Here is a 15830-nt window from a genome sequence, read left to right as displayed (position 1 = left end):
TGGGCACCGCAATTGAAGGGAGCTGTTGACAAGCTTGAAGATGTCCAGAGGAGGGCAACTCAAATGATCAAGGGGCTGGAGAACAAGCCCTATGAGGAGTGGCTTAAAGAGCTGGACATGTTTCGCCTGCAGAAGAGAAGGCTGAGAGGAGACATGGTGAGAGCCATGTATAAATATGTGAGGGGAAGTCATAGGGAGGAGGGAGTAAGCTTGTTTTCTGCTGCCCTGGAAACTAGGACGCGGAACAATGGCTTCAATCTACAGGAGAGGAGATTCTACCTGAAAGTTAGGAAGAACTTCCTTACTGTAAGGAGAGCTGTTCAGTAGTCGAACTCTCTGCCCCGGAGTGTGGTGGGGGCTCTTTCTTTGGAGGCTTTTAAGCAGAGGCTGGACGGCCATCTGTCAGGGGTGCTTTGAATGTGATTTTCCTGCTTCTTGGCAGGGGGTTGGACTGGATGGCCCACGAGATTTCTTCCAACTCTTATGATTCTATGAATGACATTTAGTATAATGCCACGTTTTAAACTTTGTGTTTTTAAATACATCACAACTGTACCCTCGGTTCGCTTCTGATACGATAAATATAAACTTGTATTTGGAGGCCGAGAAGGCGAAAGACCTTGCAAAACCGTAACTCCCTCGATTCCACAGCACGGAGGCAGTGAAAGCGCTGCCGAACTGCATTAGTTTCTGCAGTGCAGATGCACCCTGGGAGGCGACGTGCCAAAGGTCGCCTAGAAGTGACTGCGTCCAGGCTTTCCTGCAGAAGGAAGGTTGCCAGCAGCTCTCCCGAAGCAGCCTCCTCCTTCTCCTCCTCCTTCCCACAGGGAAACAACTCCTCCCCCGTCGCTCTGTGGCAACCTGTTCCCTTTCTGATTGGGGCTGCTTGGGTCGGAGAGGGCTCCGGAAGTGACTTCACCGCCCAGGGAGGGAGGGAGTACACCTTGAGTCACCTGGGGAAGCAGCAGCAGCAGCCAGAGCTAGCGAGGCAGGCAGGCGAGAGGGCGGCATCGAGAGAGTGTGAGAGAGGCAGAGCGAGCTCAAGGCTGCCAGCAAGCAGGCTGTGGGTCTGGGGCGGACCCTTGGGGCCCCATGGAGAAGGAGGCTGGCTCCCCGCTGGCCATGGGGCTGCTCAAGACCTTCGACTCCGGCGAGTTCGTCAGTTGGGAGAAGATCGGCTCCGGCGGCTTCGGGCAGGTCTACAAAGTCCGCCACGTCCATTGGAAGACCTGGCTGGCCATCAAGTGCTCGCCCAGCCCGCATGTGGACGAGAAGTAAGAGGCGGCGGGTTCGGCTGGGAAGGGGAGCGGAGGCTGGGCGGGGGTTGAAAGGCTCCAGTGCTCTTGGGCACAAGCTTGTCAAGCTGCGACTCCCACATCATTGAGCCCTAGCAGTTAAAGGATGGCCCAGATGCATTCATTCTACCGCCTCCCAGGCATGGGCAAACTTCGGCCCTCCAGGTGTTTTGGACTTTAACTCCGATAGGCTGTTGGGAATTGTGGGAGTTAAAGTCCAAAACACCTGGAGGGCCGAAGTTTGCCCATGCCTGGGAGGCGGTAGAATGAATGCAGTTCTTGTGATCCACAGCATTGAGTGGTGCCAGTAATGCAGTGGGGTCAAACTGCATTAATTCCGCCGTGGGCGTGGGCTGCTTTCGTAAAACACTGCTTCCCACTGTGCGTGGCTTATTGGGTGCATCTGCATTGTAGAATGAATGCAAGTTGAGTCCATTTTGGATTGTATGGCCATGTTTCAGAAGCATTCTCTCCTGGCGTTTCGCCCGCATCTACGGCAGACATCCTCAGAAGTTGTGAGGTCTGTTGGAAACTAGGCAGGTCGGGTTTATGTGTCTGTGGAAGGTCCAGGGTGGGAGAAAGAACTCTTGTCTGCTTTTGAGACAAGTGTGAATGGTGCAATTTGCCAACTTGCATTGAATGGCCGTGTAGCTTCAGAGTCTGGCTACTTTCTGCCTGTGGGAATCCTTTCTTGGGAGGTGTTAGCTGGCCTTGGTTGTTTCATGTCTGGAATTCCTCTGTTTTCTGAATCCATTTTAGCTGCTATGGCTCAATGTTATGAAATCCTGGGATTTGTAGCTTAGTGTGGCACCAGGGGTGAAAACTAAAATAACAGCTCCCATGATTTCATAGCATTGAGCACTGGCAGTGAAAGTGGTGTCAAACTGCATTAACTTCACAGTGTAGATGTGCTTTTAGTTTTTCTAGGCACAGCCTTCCAGCCTCTGGATATTCTTCCAGAAGAGGCCTGGCTTTCATTGTATGGGGCCTTTATGGGTTTCCCAAGGGGGCCCTATTGGATATCAGGACCCATTTCCATCAGGCGTGGGACTTTTGGGCTCTTTAGGGATGTGCTTCAGGACTTGCAAGGTGGTCAGGCTGGTTTCTCAGATCCCTTGTTTTATCCTTGCCTGCCTTGCTCACTTCTCCTTCTTCTTGCCTTTTTCCTTGGGGGTGAGCACCTCCAGAGCTCTCTGGAAAGGAGGACCGGTTGTTCTGCAAAGGGATAAGTGGTGGCACGCAAAGGGAGCATGAAGGGAAAAAGGGAGAGGCCTGTCTGTTTTTTTCCCCAAGGAGGGAATGGGCATACATGGCACAGGTTGGGCAGGATGGTGAGGTGGGGAGCAAAGGCATGCAATCGCTTTAAGGGATAATATTCAAGGCTGTGAAGCAAAATGCAACAGAATCCACATGTAGCGATGGCTTTTTGATGCCAACTCCAAAGCATTAAAGACACCATGCATTGTTAGAAAAGAATTCACTGTTCTTGGGTGAATTGGGACCTGCAGTCAACAACAATTTGCTGTGGGACAAACCAAGCTCCAAAATCCAGGGAACTATAGTTTTCAAAGCTTCCTGGATTTTTACAATATTATTTTCACTTCCCTGATTCCATCCTATAAAACCCTGGGCTTTGCAGTCTGGTGAGATTCTTAGACCCGTGATAGCCGAAATGATGTCAAACTGAGTTGCCGTGAGGTTTCCAGGTCGCATGGCCATGTTCCAGAGGCATCGCCCATATCTATAACAGGCATCTTCATAGGTTGTGAGGTCTGTTGGAAACTAGGCAAGTGGGGTTTATATATCTGTGGGATGTCCAGGGTGGGAGAAAGAACTATTGCTTGTTTGAGACAGATGTGAATGTTGCAATTGGCCACCTTGAATGGCCTTGCAGCTTCAAGGTCTGGTTGCTTACTGCCTGGGGGAATCCTTTGTCAAACTACATGTATTGTTGAAGTACTTAGAATTCTTTAATAGGCTGCCCTGGTGCCATTGATTTGTTTTCTATTAAGGCAGTGGTTCCCAACCTTTGGGCCTCCAGGTGTTTTGGACTTCAGCTCCCACATTTCCTAACAGCTGATAAACTGGCTGGGATTTCTGGGAGGTGAAGTCCAAAATACCTAGAGGCTCAAGGGTTGGGAACCACTGTATTCAGGAGTGTTGGACATGGTACCTCATCAAACTGCAGATCCCAGGATTCTGCACAGTGGAGTTGTGACTGTTGAAAGTAGTTTTAAACTGCCATAGCAGCCTGGTGTAATTACACCTATAAACTTGGAAGCAAGTCATGCTGATTTGAGTTTGTGTTTATTTCTTTGCAGTGTTTGGCCTAGGCTAGCAGTAGCCATGAGTTCTGTTATAGGAGAGCTTTGCTTTGCACTCATTTCCCCAATAACATCAGCAGAACTTGCAGGAGAGTCTGAGTTACCATTCAGTTGTTCAGATGAACAGAATCCTCCATGCATATTTATTGTTACAAGCCATTTCCAAATTATGGCAACCCTGTGACTGTTTTCTTGCCAAGATTTATTCAGAGGGGGCTTTGCTTTTGCTTCTCAGGCTGAGGGAATAATGCTTGCCCAGGGTCACCCAGTGGGTTTCCGTAGCCAAGTGCGGATTTGATATTTAGCCTTCAGAGCTGTAGTTCAGTGCTTAAGCCACTACACCACATTGGCACAAAAGAACAGAAACAAACTAGTTCTAAGGGAGTTTGTCTTTGTCTTTCCCTGAGGCTGAGTGTGTGTGGCTTGCCCAAGGTCATTCAGTGGATTTCAATGGCTGAGCAGGGATTCAAGCCTTTTCCTCCCAGTGTCTTATTCTATTACCCCACACTGGCTCTCAGCTTTGACCTAAGGACCTGTTAGCTCTATTTTTAATTTAAGGTTCTGCTACCTTAAGCAAAACTTTGGAAGGGGTTTGTAACTATCAGTCTTCAGGTTTATTTGCTGCACCAAAATCTGTTAAACAAAGCCCAAGCAAAGCTACCTTCGTATGTGCATTACCACCAACTGGCACTGCAGATCCCCTCCAATTCATAAAAGTTCTACAACAGTTACTTTGGGGGAGCTACAATTCCCAGAATGCTCCAGCTAACATGGCCATACCTAGTATCATATATAGTGTTAGATATTCACACAGATTTCATATAGTTCATAAATAAATTTTTTCAAATTTCTAAGTCTACATAAAGTTCAAGCTTTTACAGTTTTCTCACAAGAGAAATGCGAAAACATCTCATAGGAATGAAATAATTCATACATTATGCTGTGTAATCAGTTTGTCTGCTAGCAAAGGCCTGAAGATGTAAGAAAGTTAGGCCCATAGGAAACCATTAATTAATAAATAATTTGGATTGATCTTACTACCAGTAATTGAATCCTTACTGCAAAGTGCTGTGATGGCATTTTGATTAGTTTATCTACTGATTAATAATCACTTCTACACAATTCAGCAATAGGTACTCATGATTTGTATACCTGTCGACTTGCAGAAACCCCAAACATTTTATAGGGTTTTCTTGGGCAAGAAATACTCACAGATAATTTTGCCAGTTCCTTCCCCGAAAATATAGTACTAATCAGAACTGACCCTGCTTAGCGTATGGTGTCTTTAGGGGCAGTGGTTCTTAACCTGGGGTCCCCAAATGTTTTTGGCCTACAGTTCCCAGAAATCCCAGCCAGATTACCTGCTGTTAGGATTTCTGGAAGTTGAAGGCCAAAACATCTGGGGACCCCAGATTAAGAACGATTGCTTTAGGGTATCTGCTCATTTTTAAATCTATGGAATAACATATATAACTCAGTAATATTGGAGTCTATAGGAAAGGATAAATGCAATTCCAAAATTAGGGATGCTATTGGACTGCAACTCTCGCTATCTTTAACCAGCATAGCCAATGGTGAGTGGTCATGTAAACTGTAGTGAAACATGCTCACCAAAACTGGCACATTTCTGAATGCCCATTTTTGCCTTCATAATCTGCAGAAAAAGAGAAATTAGGAAAAGGTTATTTGTAAATAGTGAAGAATGTTTGTGCAAATACTTACATATATTCAATATAATACATAATAAATATTATAAATGGATACACATTTTGGGGGGGGGGGTAACTGTGTTTTCATATAATTATATCTAAAGTATATGAGATATCTTGAAGATGGGATCCAAGTTAAACATGACATTTCCCCATTATACTTAGTATTTTAAATAATTTTGTGCATGAAGCAAGGTTTGTGTTCATTGAACCCCCCAAAAGCCAAAGTGTCACTATCTCAGTCACCCATTTGGACTGTTTTGGATTTTGGAATATTTTGGATTTCCAGATAGGGGTGCTCAGCCTGTACTTAATCGAGTACTAAAGTTTTAAAACAAGGCACATATCTTTTCTGACTTTACTAAATCATAGGTGGAATATGAGGATAGAAGTTACAAGCTTATTCACATAGTGGACATTGTGCTTTCATCAAGTGCTGAGTAAGATTATAGTAAAATATTGTAATTCTAAATACCAAAATATCAATTAAAATGCATAGTGATTTCAAGACACAGAAAGAGGTCCTGTTATGCATCACAAAGAAATAATAGGGGCCTCTTTAATAGTTGTTATAATGCTTGGGCATGTGAATTACTCTTGATGGGAGCGAGCACAATAATGCAGATAAGTTGTGTAGGATCTGCTTGTTTTGGAGGAGGCCAGAAAATGTTTGACTTTGCTTCTCAAAATAGCAACTCTAGACCTAAATTTGTATAGTGATAGCATTTTTTTGCATGAGGGGTGTATGAAGCTACACAGAATTCTTTGCCAGCATTTCTGTATCCTTCTTGATATTCCCTTTAGTGTTTACTTTGCGCTTGTTATGAGAAGCTATGAGTAATTGGAAAATACAATATTTCTTGGTAACATAGAAGGGAAGAGGGCAGGTGGCATTACAGATGAATAAACTTAATCAGCGAAGCCATAGCCCAGAGCTTGCAAGATTGTGCAGGGCTGCAGATAAGAGCTAACAGAAGGAATTGGAGGTTTATCACTCACAGGCTTTGACAGCAGGTAACAACAAATGTCTGTGCAATCACATGGAGATAGAGCTAGGAAAAATAAATATAGGATTACAACTGTCAGATACTTTAGTCAGTATGATTAGGGTTCACCATTATAATTGGAAATTCTTGGTGTTGTGGTTTAGAGCAAAATAACATTTCTTGACTGTCCAAGGAAGATGGGGTTTCTAGACCTATAGTATTCTGTTTCTTCAGATAAAGGTCATTTCTGGAAGTTGATAGCACAATAGTCACCCCCCTCCCCTTGGCCAAAAAAAGGGGATGCGACTATTATGCGGTGAACATTTTTCCAGCTATGGGTTTCTCTGCTACCAGCTGAATGAAACCCCATAGTTCCAGGTGAATAAAACGTGTGACTATTGGTGACAGTAAAATACTAATATTGCTAGCACTAAAATGGGGGGAGGGTATTATGCAGTGGTGACTATTATGTGAGGAAATATGATATGCTTGTGTGCCTCCAAGTTACCTGTCAAGTTATAGCAGCCCCATTAATTTCAGAAGTTTTTTAATGCAAGGAATACTCAGAGGTAGTTCTGCCATTTCCTTCCTCTGAAATATTGATGGGGAATTTCCAGCAGTTAATTCAGTGCTCAAGTTAGTAATCAATTGGAGATATACTCCATGGGATACTCAAAATATGTATTCATGTTTAAGTTGTTTCTAGATACAGTTCTTACTTTCTGAAACAGCACAGCTGAGGAATATCTAGTTGCTTGTAATTAATTCCCATCCCTTCAGTTACTAATGCTACAGCTATAATGTAATGAGGAATAACCTTTTTCTCTGTTCAGTGTAATGTAATGATAGATACACTGCCTTTCTCTGTAGTGTAGCATACAGTAACTATTTGGTTATTTTTATAGTATGGAAACATGTGATCTTATTTTTGCCGAAAGTTCTGGCAGCTTCTGGAAACTTATGCTTCCAAAAATTAGTTTTGAATCACAAAAATTAATTATTTTTTAAAAAATTGTGTATGTAGGTGGTGACAGCTGCTTGGAGCAGTATTTGTGACTAATTGCTTTAAAAAATAACTTTCTGTGCTCTGTTTAATAGTCTTCCAAGTTAGAACACTCAGCAACAAAGGAATCTGAATTTAATTTGTCCTTTTGAAGACTGTGATCACAATTGGGGTTGTATAGTTTAGTGGCAGTGAATATTTTTGTTTGCTACAGGAAGTAATTCATCTCCAATTTGGGGGGGGGGATGTTTAATTCATTAATAAATGAACAAATTGTGTGTTAAAATTTTTTAACCAAGTGTGAAGAATTAAAGGACCCTCCCTTCTGTGACCAAGCCAGGTGACATTCAGACAAGAACAAAGTGAAAGAGTCTTGTTTAGAGGCCATTTAAGATCACACAATCGCTGTATGTACTATGATTTCACTTTAACTGCCATGGCCACATCTTGTGGAATTTTGGCATTTGTAGTTTAGGGAGGGGTATTTAAAATTCTCAGATTCCCAAATACCACAGAATGAACCCATGGAAATTGCAGTGTAGTCATAGTGCTTTAATCGCGTAGGGTGACATGGCCCTTAATGCCACTCCAGATGTGGGTGAAAGGCCACACATGAATTCATTTTGAAGGTAGACCATAATGTGTCAGGGACTAAGCTACAAGAAGCAGAATTAGCACCTGGCACATTCAGAAAGGTGACTAAATGGACTTGTTAAACCTGTTGCTTCAGACTAAATGCCCTTTGCTATATCTACTGCCAAAAGAGATAAGGGGCAACTGTAGTGACTTGTTTCCTACAACAGTCTTCTCCAACTAGGTTCCTATGTGGCTTTCATACTTTCCAATCAATGTGAGTAAAAGTTGTGCTAGCTGGGGATAATGGGAAATATCATCCAGAACATCTGGAGGGCATGAGATTTGTTAGAGCTGACCTGAAAAGTCAGCTAGGTATATGCTGGTACTGAAGGTAGTGGGGAGGCTTAACTACTTCAGGCAGGCTGCTAGTAAGAACGTCATGCTCCCTTTGTCAGGTGCCAAGTGCTCTTGGCTGGGAGCAGTTCCCAGCATATTAGACCCTGCCCTAATAGGCATGTGTTGGCTTGTGCTACAAAACTCTGCCTAGTGCAGCTCCAGAGGTCAAAATGGGTAGCAGTGAAGCAGGAAGTGCTTTGGGTGCTTTCTTTTTATGTGCAAACAAATGACATATAACCAGGCTTAACTCCTTAGGGCCTATTGTAATATTGAAAAACAACACCTAGGCTGGTGAAGGGAGGATGGTAACATTTCAAGATGGTACAGCGGAGGGATATTTACCATACGGGTTATCTCTGTCATGTTATCAGATTGTTCCTATTGAGGGTGGATAACCATGTTGGAACTGGATTAATGAATGCAGCTGATAATCCAGTCCATGTAAATTTTGCAGTCCTTTCTTGTAATTCCTAACTGGGAGTTTCCACTTGGGAGTTCCAGCCAATGTGATTTGAGTTCAGGTGTTTGTATCCAAGAGTCTTCAAGATCTATTTTGAAGAGGGTGCTTTGAATGTGATTTTCCTGTTTCTTGGCAGGGGGTTGGACTGGATGCCCCCCGAGGTCTCTTCCAACGCTATGATTCTATGATTCTATTTTATGTCTATGCATCTTATCCATTTATTGAAAGGAAAAGAGAAAGACAGGATTCTTATGCAATAATTGCCTTCTGTGGGCTCTTTTGTGTTGATATTCTTGCTAGTTATGAAGAGAAGGTTATGTAAAATGTTTCCAAAATATTAGACATATTTCCCTATATGCACTCTATACAATGTGACTGATAATTGAATTGTCTTTGGAAACTGGCTGTTTTCCTAGGCAAGGTGCAGATGGCATAATATTTTAGATGATCTTTAGAAGCAGTTGATACCACACTAGTTGACCATTCTTTAAGAAACATTACTGTGTTTACTATTCTACCTTCACTGAGCTCAGAGTACTGAGATTCACCATATTTGTAATTCTCCAGCAACATGTTTGTGAATGGCATTTCCCTATCGTCTCAGTCTCCATATTGCTTCTTCATCTGTTTGATAGATCATTTTTTGTGGCAAGCCTGCTTATTGAACAAATACTACATCCTAGAAGTAATAGTGACAGTCCTTTAGGATGGAGGCTTAAGTGGAATGTGTATCTTGCCTCATTAGAATGGAAAAAGGAGGGCCTCTGAACTTCTACTTTTCTCACTCTAAATTACCAGATATCTACGGTTTTAAGAAATTGCTTTGTGTCCTGTAAACCACAAATCACCTCTCAGAACATCTGTGCGCTTCAATTTTTCTCTTTATTCACATCCTCATAAATCGATATTTGTTTTTTTCCAAAGCCTCGTTCTTATTGTTCCAACAAAGTGGATCAAAAATACAGGTAGATAAATGTACCTATTGGCCTTCCTCCCCCATCTTTTCAGCTGTCCTGTTTTCCTCCATTCTCAGACAGTCGTTTATAAATTCAGTGCAGCAGGGTCTTCTTTTGTTTATATGATAGTGACGTTGTATTAATTGAGATATTAATCTTGTATTAATGTGCCTCAAAGCTGTCCATAACAGGGAGCTATAATTTTACAGTAAAACTTGAATCTGGCTAGAATAACAGTTAATTTAGGTAACTGTTCAAATCTAAAACTTTGACACGGGTGATTACCATTACTTGCTTTCAAATGATAGAGACCATGGTTATGTTGAATAATTATAATGATCATGGGTATGTAGAAAAACTAACTTTATCTATTCTTGACTGTGGCACAGGCTCTGAAGGTCTTAATGTGACACTTGGCATAGCATGGTGTCCTGAGTTGATCTAAGTAGCTGATTTTAAGGTAGATATAACTGATTTTAATGTTTGTCTATATTTATAATTATTTTATATCCCAGCATGGAGTGCTTGCAGTATATATGTTGTGCTCTGCCCTGAGTCCCCTTTGGGGTGGGAAGGGTGGAATATATATGTTTTAAATAAATAAATAATTGCATTAAAACTGTCTTAGTGTTTAGTGTGAGCTCTCTGTTCTCTAAAAGGTTGTGTCTGTTGTGTTTCTACTCCTTTTAAGGTTGGGAAAATTCAGAAATCAAGAGCCAGAGTTCCCAATTTTAATTCTAACAATCTGGAATTATTCTAGAATAAGGAAGGATCTTCTGCAAAACAGGTTTCTCTGAATTCGGAACAACTGGAAGATTCCTATCTGGCAACAATATGGCTATAGCATAAGCACCTGTGTACTTTTCTCTCTCATGAGTGGTGTTGCCATGAGCAACTCATGAACAATGTGATTTCTTTTTAAAGCAAGATATTATCTCAACAGTTACTATTTTGTCTGGGACATTTCGAAATAGAGGAGGGCATAGCAAATGTTCTTGCCTAATCTCTGTCCAACTAAAGTACATAGTTACCAGTCAGATCCGCAGAGATGCCTTATTTGGCAGTAACAGCATCAAATATGTCAGAAAGTATACCTGTCAAAGTGTTTGTGAAAATGGTACGGTTTTTGTAAACATTCACAATTGGGAGCATAACTTGGTACAAACTTAAGTAGCAGCTGCAAGCCTTTTTATTGTGTCATTTTGTTTGTTTGTTTAGAACAGTACAGAGTAGCTATCGGTGGATCAGTCTCTTTCTCTTTAGTGAGGTTGTTTCCTCAGCCAAGAACCTTAAATTATGTTGTTATTATTTTATGCCTTCAAGTCATTTCCAACTTATGCAGTCCTAGCATAATCCTGTCATTAAAAAAAATAAAATTTATTTTGGCAAGGTTTGTTTAGAGGGGCCTTTGTCTGAGCCTTAGAGATTGTTTTTGCCCAAGATCACCCAGTAGCTTTCCATGGCGAAATGGGAATTTGAATTCAAAGTCATAGTCAAATGCTCAATCACTACACCAGTGTTTCTCAACCTGGGGGTCAGGACCCGGGGGGGGGGGGGAGGGGGGGGTCGCAAGGGGGGGTGTCAGAGGGGTCTCCAAAGACCACCAGAAAACACATTTCTGATGGTCCTAGGAACCTCTTTGGCAGAGAAGCCTGAAGATCTTTCCTCCTGTCCTTCTCTTCCTTTTTTGGAAACAGATGGTGAAGCATCCCACCAAAAGTATTCAAATTTGTGTGTATCAGGTATTTGTGCCAAATTTGATCCAGTGAATTAAAGTATTTCCTGCATATCAGATATTTACATTACGATTCATAACAGTAGCAAAATTACATTTATGAAGTAGCAACAAAAATAATTTTACGGTTGTGGGTCACCACAACATAAGGAACTGTATTAAGGGGTCGCGGCATTAGGAAGGTTGAGAACCACTGCACTATGTCATGTTGGCTCTTCAAATTATGCTATATATAATGTCCTCTTTGAGCCATAGCAAAGGGAGTGTGCAACCCTGAGATGGGTTTATAAAGTGTAAACTGCTTTTCATCATTTCCCAGTATGATGGATTATGTTTCGTGTGAATGAAGTGCCTGTTACTTTGCTTTAATAGGTTTTAACTCTGCCTCTTGGCAACCATTCTCCTTCACTTAGAGAAACTTAGTCAAATGAGTTTATATATTTCTTCAAAATACATCCAGCTCAGATAAAGTGATGTGACTGTTAAATATGACTAGCACTTTTGCTGTATATAAATATACAGATTTTGTTTAACTGGCATATTAAGATTTTCTATTTGAGAGAGTTTTGTTTACTTGGGGACCTGCATAACCTCTTCTGTTCACAAATCAGTTTATGCTTCTTTGGTATTAATAAAAGTAATCTGTGAATTGGCAACTGTTCCAGGACTAGCTTACTTATGGAATGATTCTTGTTTGTTTTTAAATAACAGATATTAGTGGGGAAAATCTCAGAAATAACAGTGAAATTGACTATAGTGGACCTTGGGCAAATCACACACTCTCAGCCACAGAAAACCTGTAATAGGGTTACTATAAATTGAAAATGACTTGAAGGCATGCAACAGATGGTGTGAATGCAGTACAAATCTTATCCCGATTGCTTTGTTCCTTGACATATGTCAAGTTTAACATCTGAGGCAGAAGGCAGGATGTATATCAAGAATATCTTTTCTTCTTCAAAGTAGTGTGGATAAGAAATTTAACTTACTGTTTTGAAGTTTAATCTTTCAGACAGCTTATTTACTCTCTCTTGCTCCAAATCCGAAATTCAAGTGCTTCATCATAGCAGTGAACCAATTCTGGACAAATAATATGTGAGCCAAGTATTGCAGTTTCTGAAATAGACCTGTCCAGTTGGCAGAAGTGTCACAAGCATGACAACAGATAAAAAGAGTACCTGAATTCACAAGGTACAGCCAGATACAGCATGTCTTCAGCCGTGGGACCTGCTCCAAGGCCCCTTCAGAACATTAATCCAAGTACTATCTCTCTCCAACATTATACTTCAAAGAAACAGGTTCATTCAGTTTGCAATGCAAAAGCATTTGTGAATAATGTGGATTGATTGGTGCTTGTTCCTTGTGGACAAAGTGCACCATATGGGCCCTATATTAGATTCTAGACTAGAGTCTATACTATGGGTAGTCTTAATTATGGTTTATTGAAACAAGTTTGTTTCATAAGCTAGAACTGAAAGTTGGCTGCTTTCAATCAATGATAGTTAAAATGAATTTCATTTAGTCCTGTTTCAAATATCACAATAAACTCCACTTAATCTAAAATGGAGGTGAAATCTTCTTAATTTCTTTTCTCTGTGATACCAAGGGAGAAATCTAAGTCTGCAGCTTACTATAGGGCAGTGGTTCTCAACCTGTGAGTTCCCAGGTGTTTTGGCCTACAACTCCCAAAAAAAATCCGAGCCAGTTTACCAGCTGTTAGGATTTCTGGGAATTGAAGGACAAAACATCTGGGGACCCACAAGTTGAGAACCACTGCTATAGGGGCTTGTAGTGCTAAGTTAAGAGATGGGAAAATTAATGATTATGGGATAAGTTAATTGTTAAAAAGCTCCAACTGCATTTTCATTCAGTGGGAGATGATTTTATGAATCAAGTTATAATGATGCAGTATGGTGAATGCTCTTTCAAGGTAAGATTTCAACACTCCATTGATAATGAACTTGAATTGGAACATGGAAATTTGCAAGCTTTCTACATCAGATACTTGTTGTAAAAACTGCTGTAGAAGCCTCATGATAATGTAACCCAGGGGTCCCCAAACTTTTTAAACAGGGGGCCAGTTCACGGTCCCTCAGACCGTTGGAGGGCCGGACTATAGTTGAAAAAAAAAAACCCTAGAAACAAATTCCTATGCACACTGCACATCTCTTATTTTGAAGTAAAAAAACAAACAAACGGGACGAAATACAGCCTCAATGTTATTCATAATCATAATAAAAATAATAAAGAGGGTTGGAAGAGACACCTTGGGCCATCTTATCCAACCCGCTTCTACCTTTGTGCACCAAAAGCACAAGCAAAGCACCCCTGACAGATGGCCACCCAGTCTCAATGTTGTTAATCATCATCATCATCATCATCATCATACATCACACAGTCCTAAACACCAGGGAAGTGTTCAACTTGTGATTTTGTGATACGAAATCCAGCATACATATATATATCTCGTTTGCTGTGTTATGCTGTCTTTGTGCCAATAATAATAATAATACAGTAAAGTCTCACTTATCCAACACTCACTTATCCAACCTTCTGGATTATCCAACACACTTTTGTAGTCAATGTTTTCAATACATCGTGATATTTTGGTGCTAAATTCGTAAATACAGTAATTACTGCAGAGCATTACTGCGTATTGAACTACTTTTTCTATCAAATTTGTTGTATAACATGATGTTTTGGTGCTTAATTTGTAAAATCATAACCTAATTTGATGTTTAATGGGCTTTTCCTTAATCTCTCCTTATTATCCAACATATTTGCTTATCCAACATTCTGCTGGCCCGTTTATGTTGGATAAGTGAGACTCTACTATATTAGTAAATGAAAGAACAATACAATATTTAAAAATAAAAACAGTTTTAACCAACATACTGTAAATCTTTCAGGATTTCAATGGGAATTGTGGGCCTGCTTCTGGCCAATGAGATAGTCAAGTTAAGTAGGATTGTTGTTGTTGTGTGCCTTCAAGTCATTTCAGACTTTGGGCGAGCCTAAGTCTAAAACTGAGGCCGGGGGCCAGGTAAATGGCCTTGGAGGGCCGCATCCGGCCCCCGGGCCTTAGTTTGGGGACCCCTGATGTAACCCCTTAAAACAGGGTGATGTTAGTGCACAATCAGATACTTTTTGCAAACTTGCAGCATAGCAAGACAGTTGATATATTTGACACAATTGAAGTGCATTACAACCTTAACTAGACAACAGGCATGTATTCAGTAACCAAAGGGCACATAGTGGACAGCACAGGCTCTTTCAGATGTGGCCAGCAGTTCTTGAGTTTTTGGGTTTAGATAGGAACCACATAGTTCCGAAGAACAGGTTTTTAGATATATGGCAAGGGTTGTGCAGGTGCTGCATTGTACACACCCAGACCTGTCTGTACAAGTCCTCCGTGGTTCTTAATTACTTCCTCCAGCCTATAATATAGCAATTGCCTATAAACAGCTCCTGTTTTGGACCAAGATTAAAAGCATAAGCACTGTTGATAGTAGGCTCAATATTATTTGGCTTCTTTGCCTTCAACAATCCTATGGCAAGCAAAAATTCAGGGATAAAGAATTCCCACCAAAGCATTTTCAGCTTTTGTGCACCATGCAGCCGTGAAGGGCGTACATGTCATGTGACCGTAAGAAATGCTCTGCCCAATCATTAGATGTAAAATTTGAGAAGTGCTTCTTCTCAACTAGGAACAGATTTTAACCTGAAGTGATGCATATCACTTTTTAATGGTTTTAATACCTTCCTTAATTTAAAATATATTCCATGATTATGGCAGAAAAGGTTTTACAGATACAATTTAATCTTTTTCAACCAGAAAATTTACATAGCTGAGATTCTTGTCAAAGCTCTCTAGATCTCCTCTACCAAGATACTGTTGATATTGTTTTTTTATAGATCAAACACGTACATTATATTTTTTACTGACGAATGTTGGATCATTATCTCTCTTTCCTCTTCAGAGTAATAAATTATGTTTTTAACTGGCTTCTCTCAGAAAGCAGATACAGTGTATTAGTTTAAAAGCAGAACCGCTCGTCTAGCCAGTTCTAATTGCAATTTACAGTATACAGCCTTTGGCTACTGTAATAAAAATACGTGTGCAAAAAATGCAGAGACAAAGGCCCCTTAAACAATACAATACAATACAGTTAAATGTATAAATCAGAAAGGCTGGTAATGAAGATAAGTACAACCTGTCAGATTTTCTTGGTCAATACTTTCATTTGCATATGAACATCTAGTCTGGCACTGTTTGTTGAGGCTAGTATTTGGATTGCAACTGTCTTTTTAAAATAGAGTGTTAAGAGATTGCATTGGCTTCCCAGGTCATACCCCAATTTGATTTTTCCCTTTCTTCCATCCTGAATTC

At 40.8% G+C, this 15830-nt stretch overlaps 1 protein-coding gene across 1 annotated transcript in view; it reads left to right on the top strand.

Annotated features, from left to right (window-relative positions):
- The first annotated feature begins 832 nt into the window (after nt 1-832).
- ripk4 (receptor interacting serine/threonine kinase 4) overlaps nt 833-15830 on the top strand; it is a 33110-nt gene continuing 18112 nt past the window's right edge. The window contains exon 1 of the mRNA XM_003218960.4: nt 833-1274. Within this exon, the coding sequence (XP_003219008.1) occupies nt 1093-1274 (182 nt within the window). The 5' untranslated portion in view covers nt 833-1092. The remainder of the gene's footprint in view (nt 1275-15830) is intronic.

This window comes from Anolis carolinensis, chromosome 3 (assembly GCF_035594765.1).
Source record: "Anolis carolinensis isolate JA03-04 chromosome 3, rAnoCar3.1.pri, whole genome shotgun sequence".
NCBI classification, from domain to species: Eukaryota; Metazoa; Chordata; class Lepidosauria; order Squamata; family Dactyloidae; genus Anolis; species Anolis carolinensis.
The sequence above is the reverse complement of the archived record's forward strand: the minus strand, read 5'-3'. Positions and strand labels throughout refer to the sequence as shown.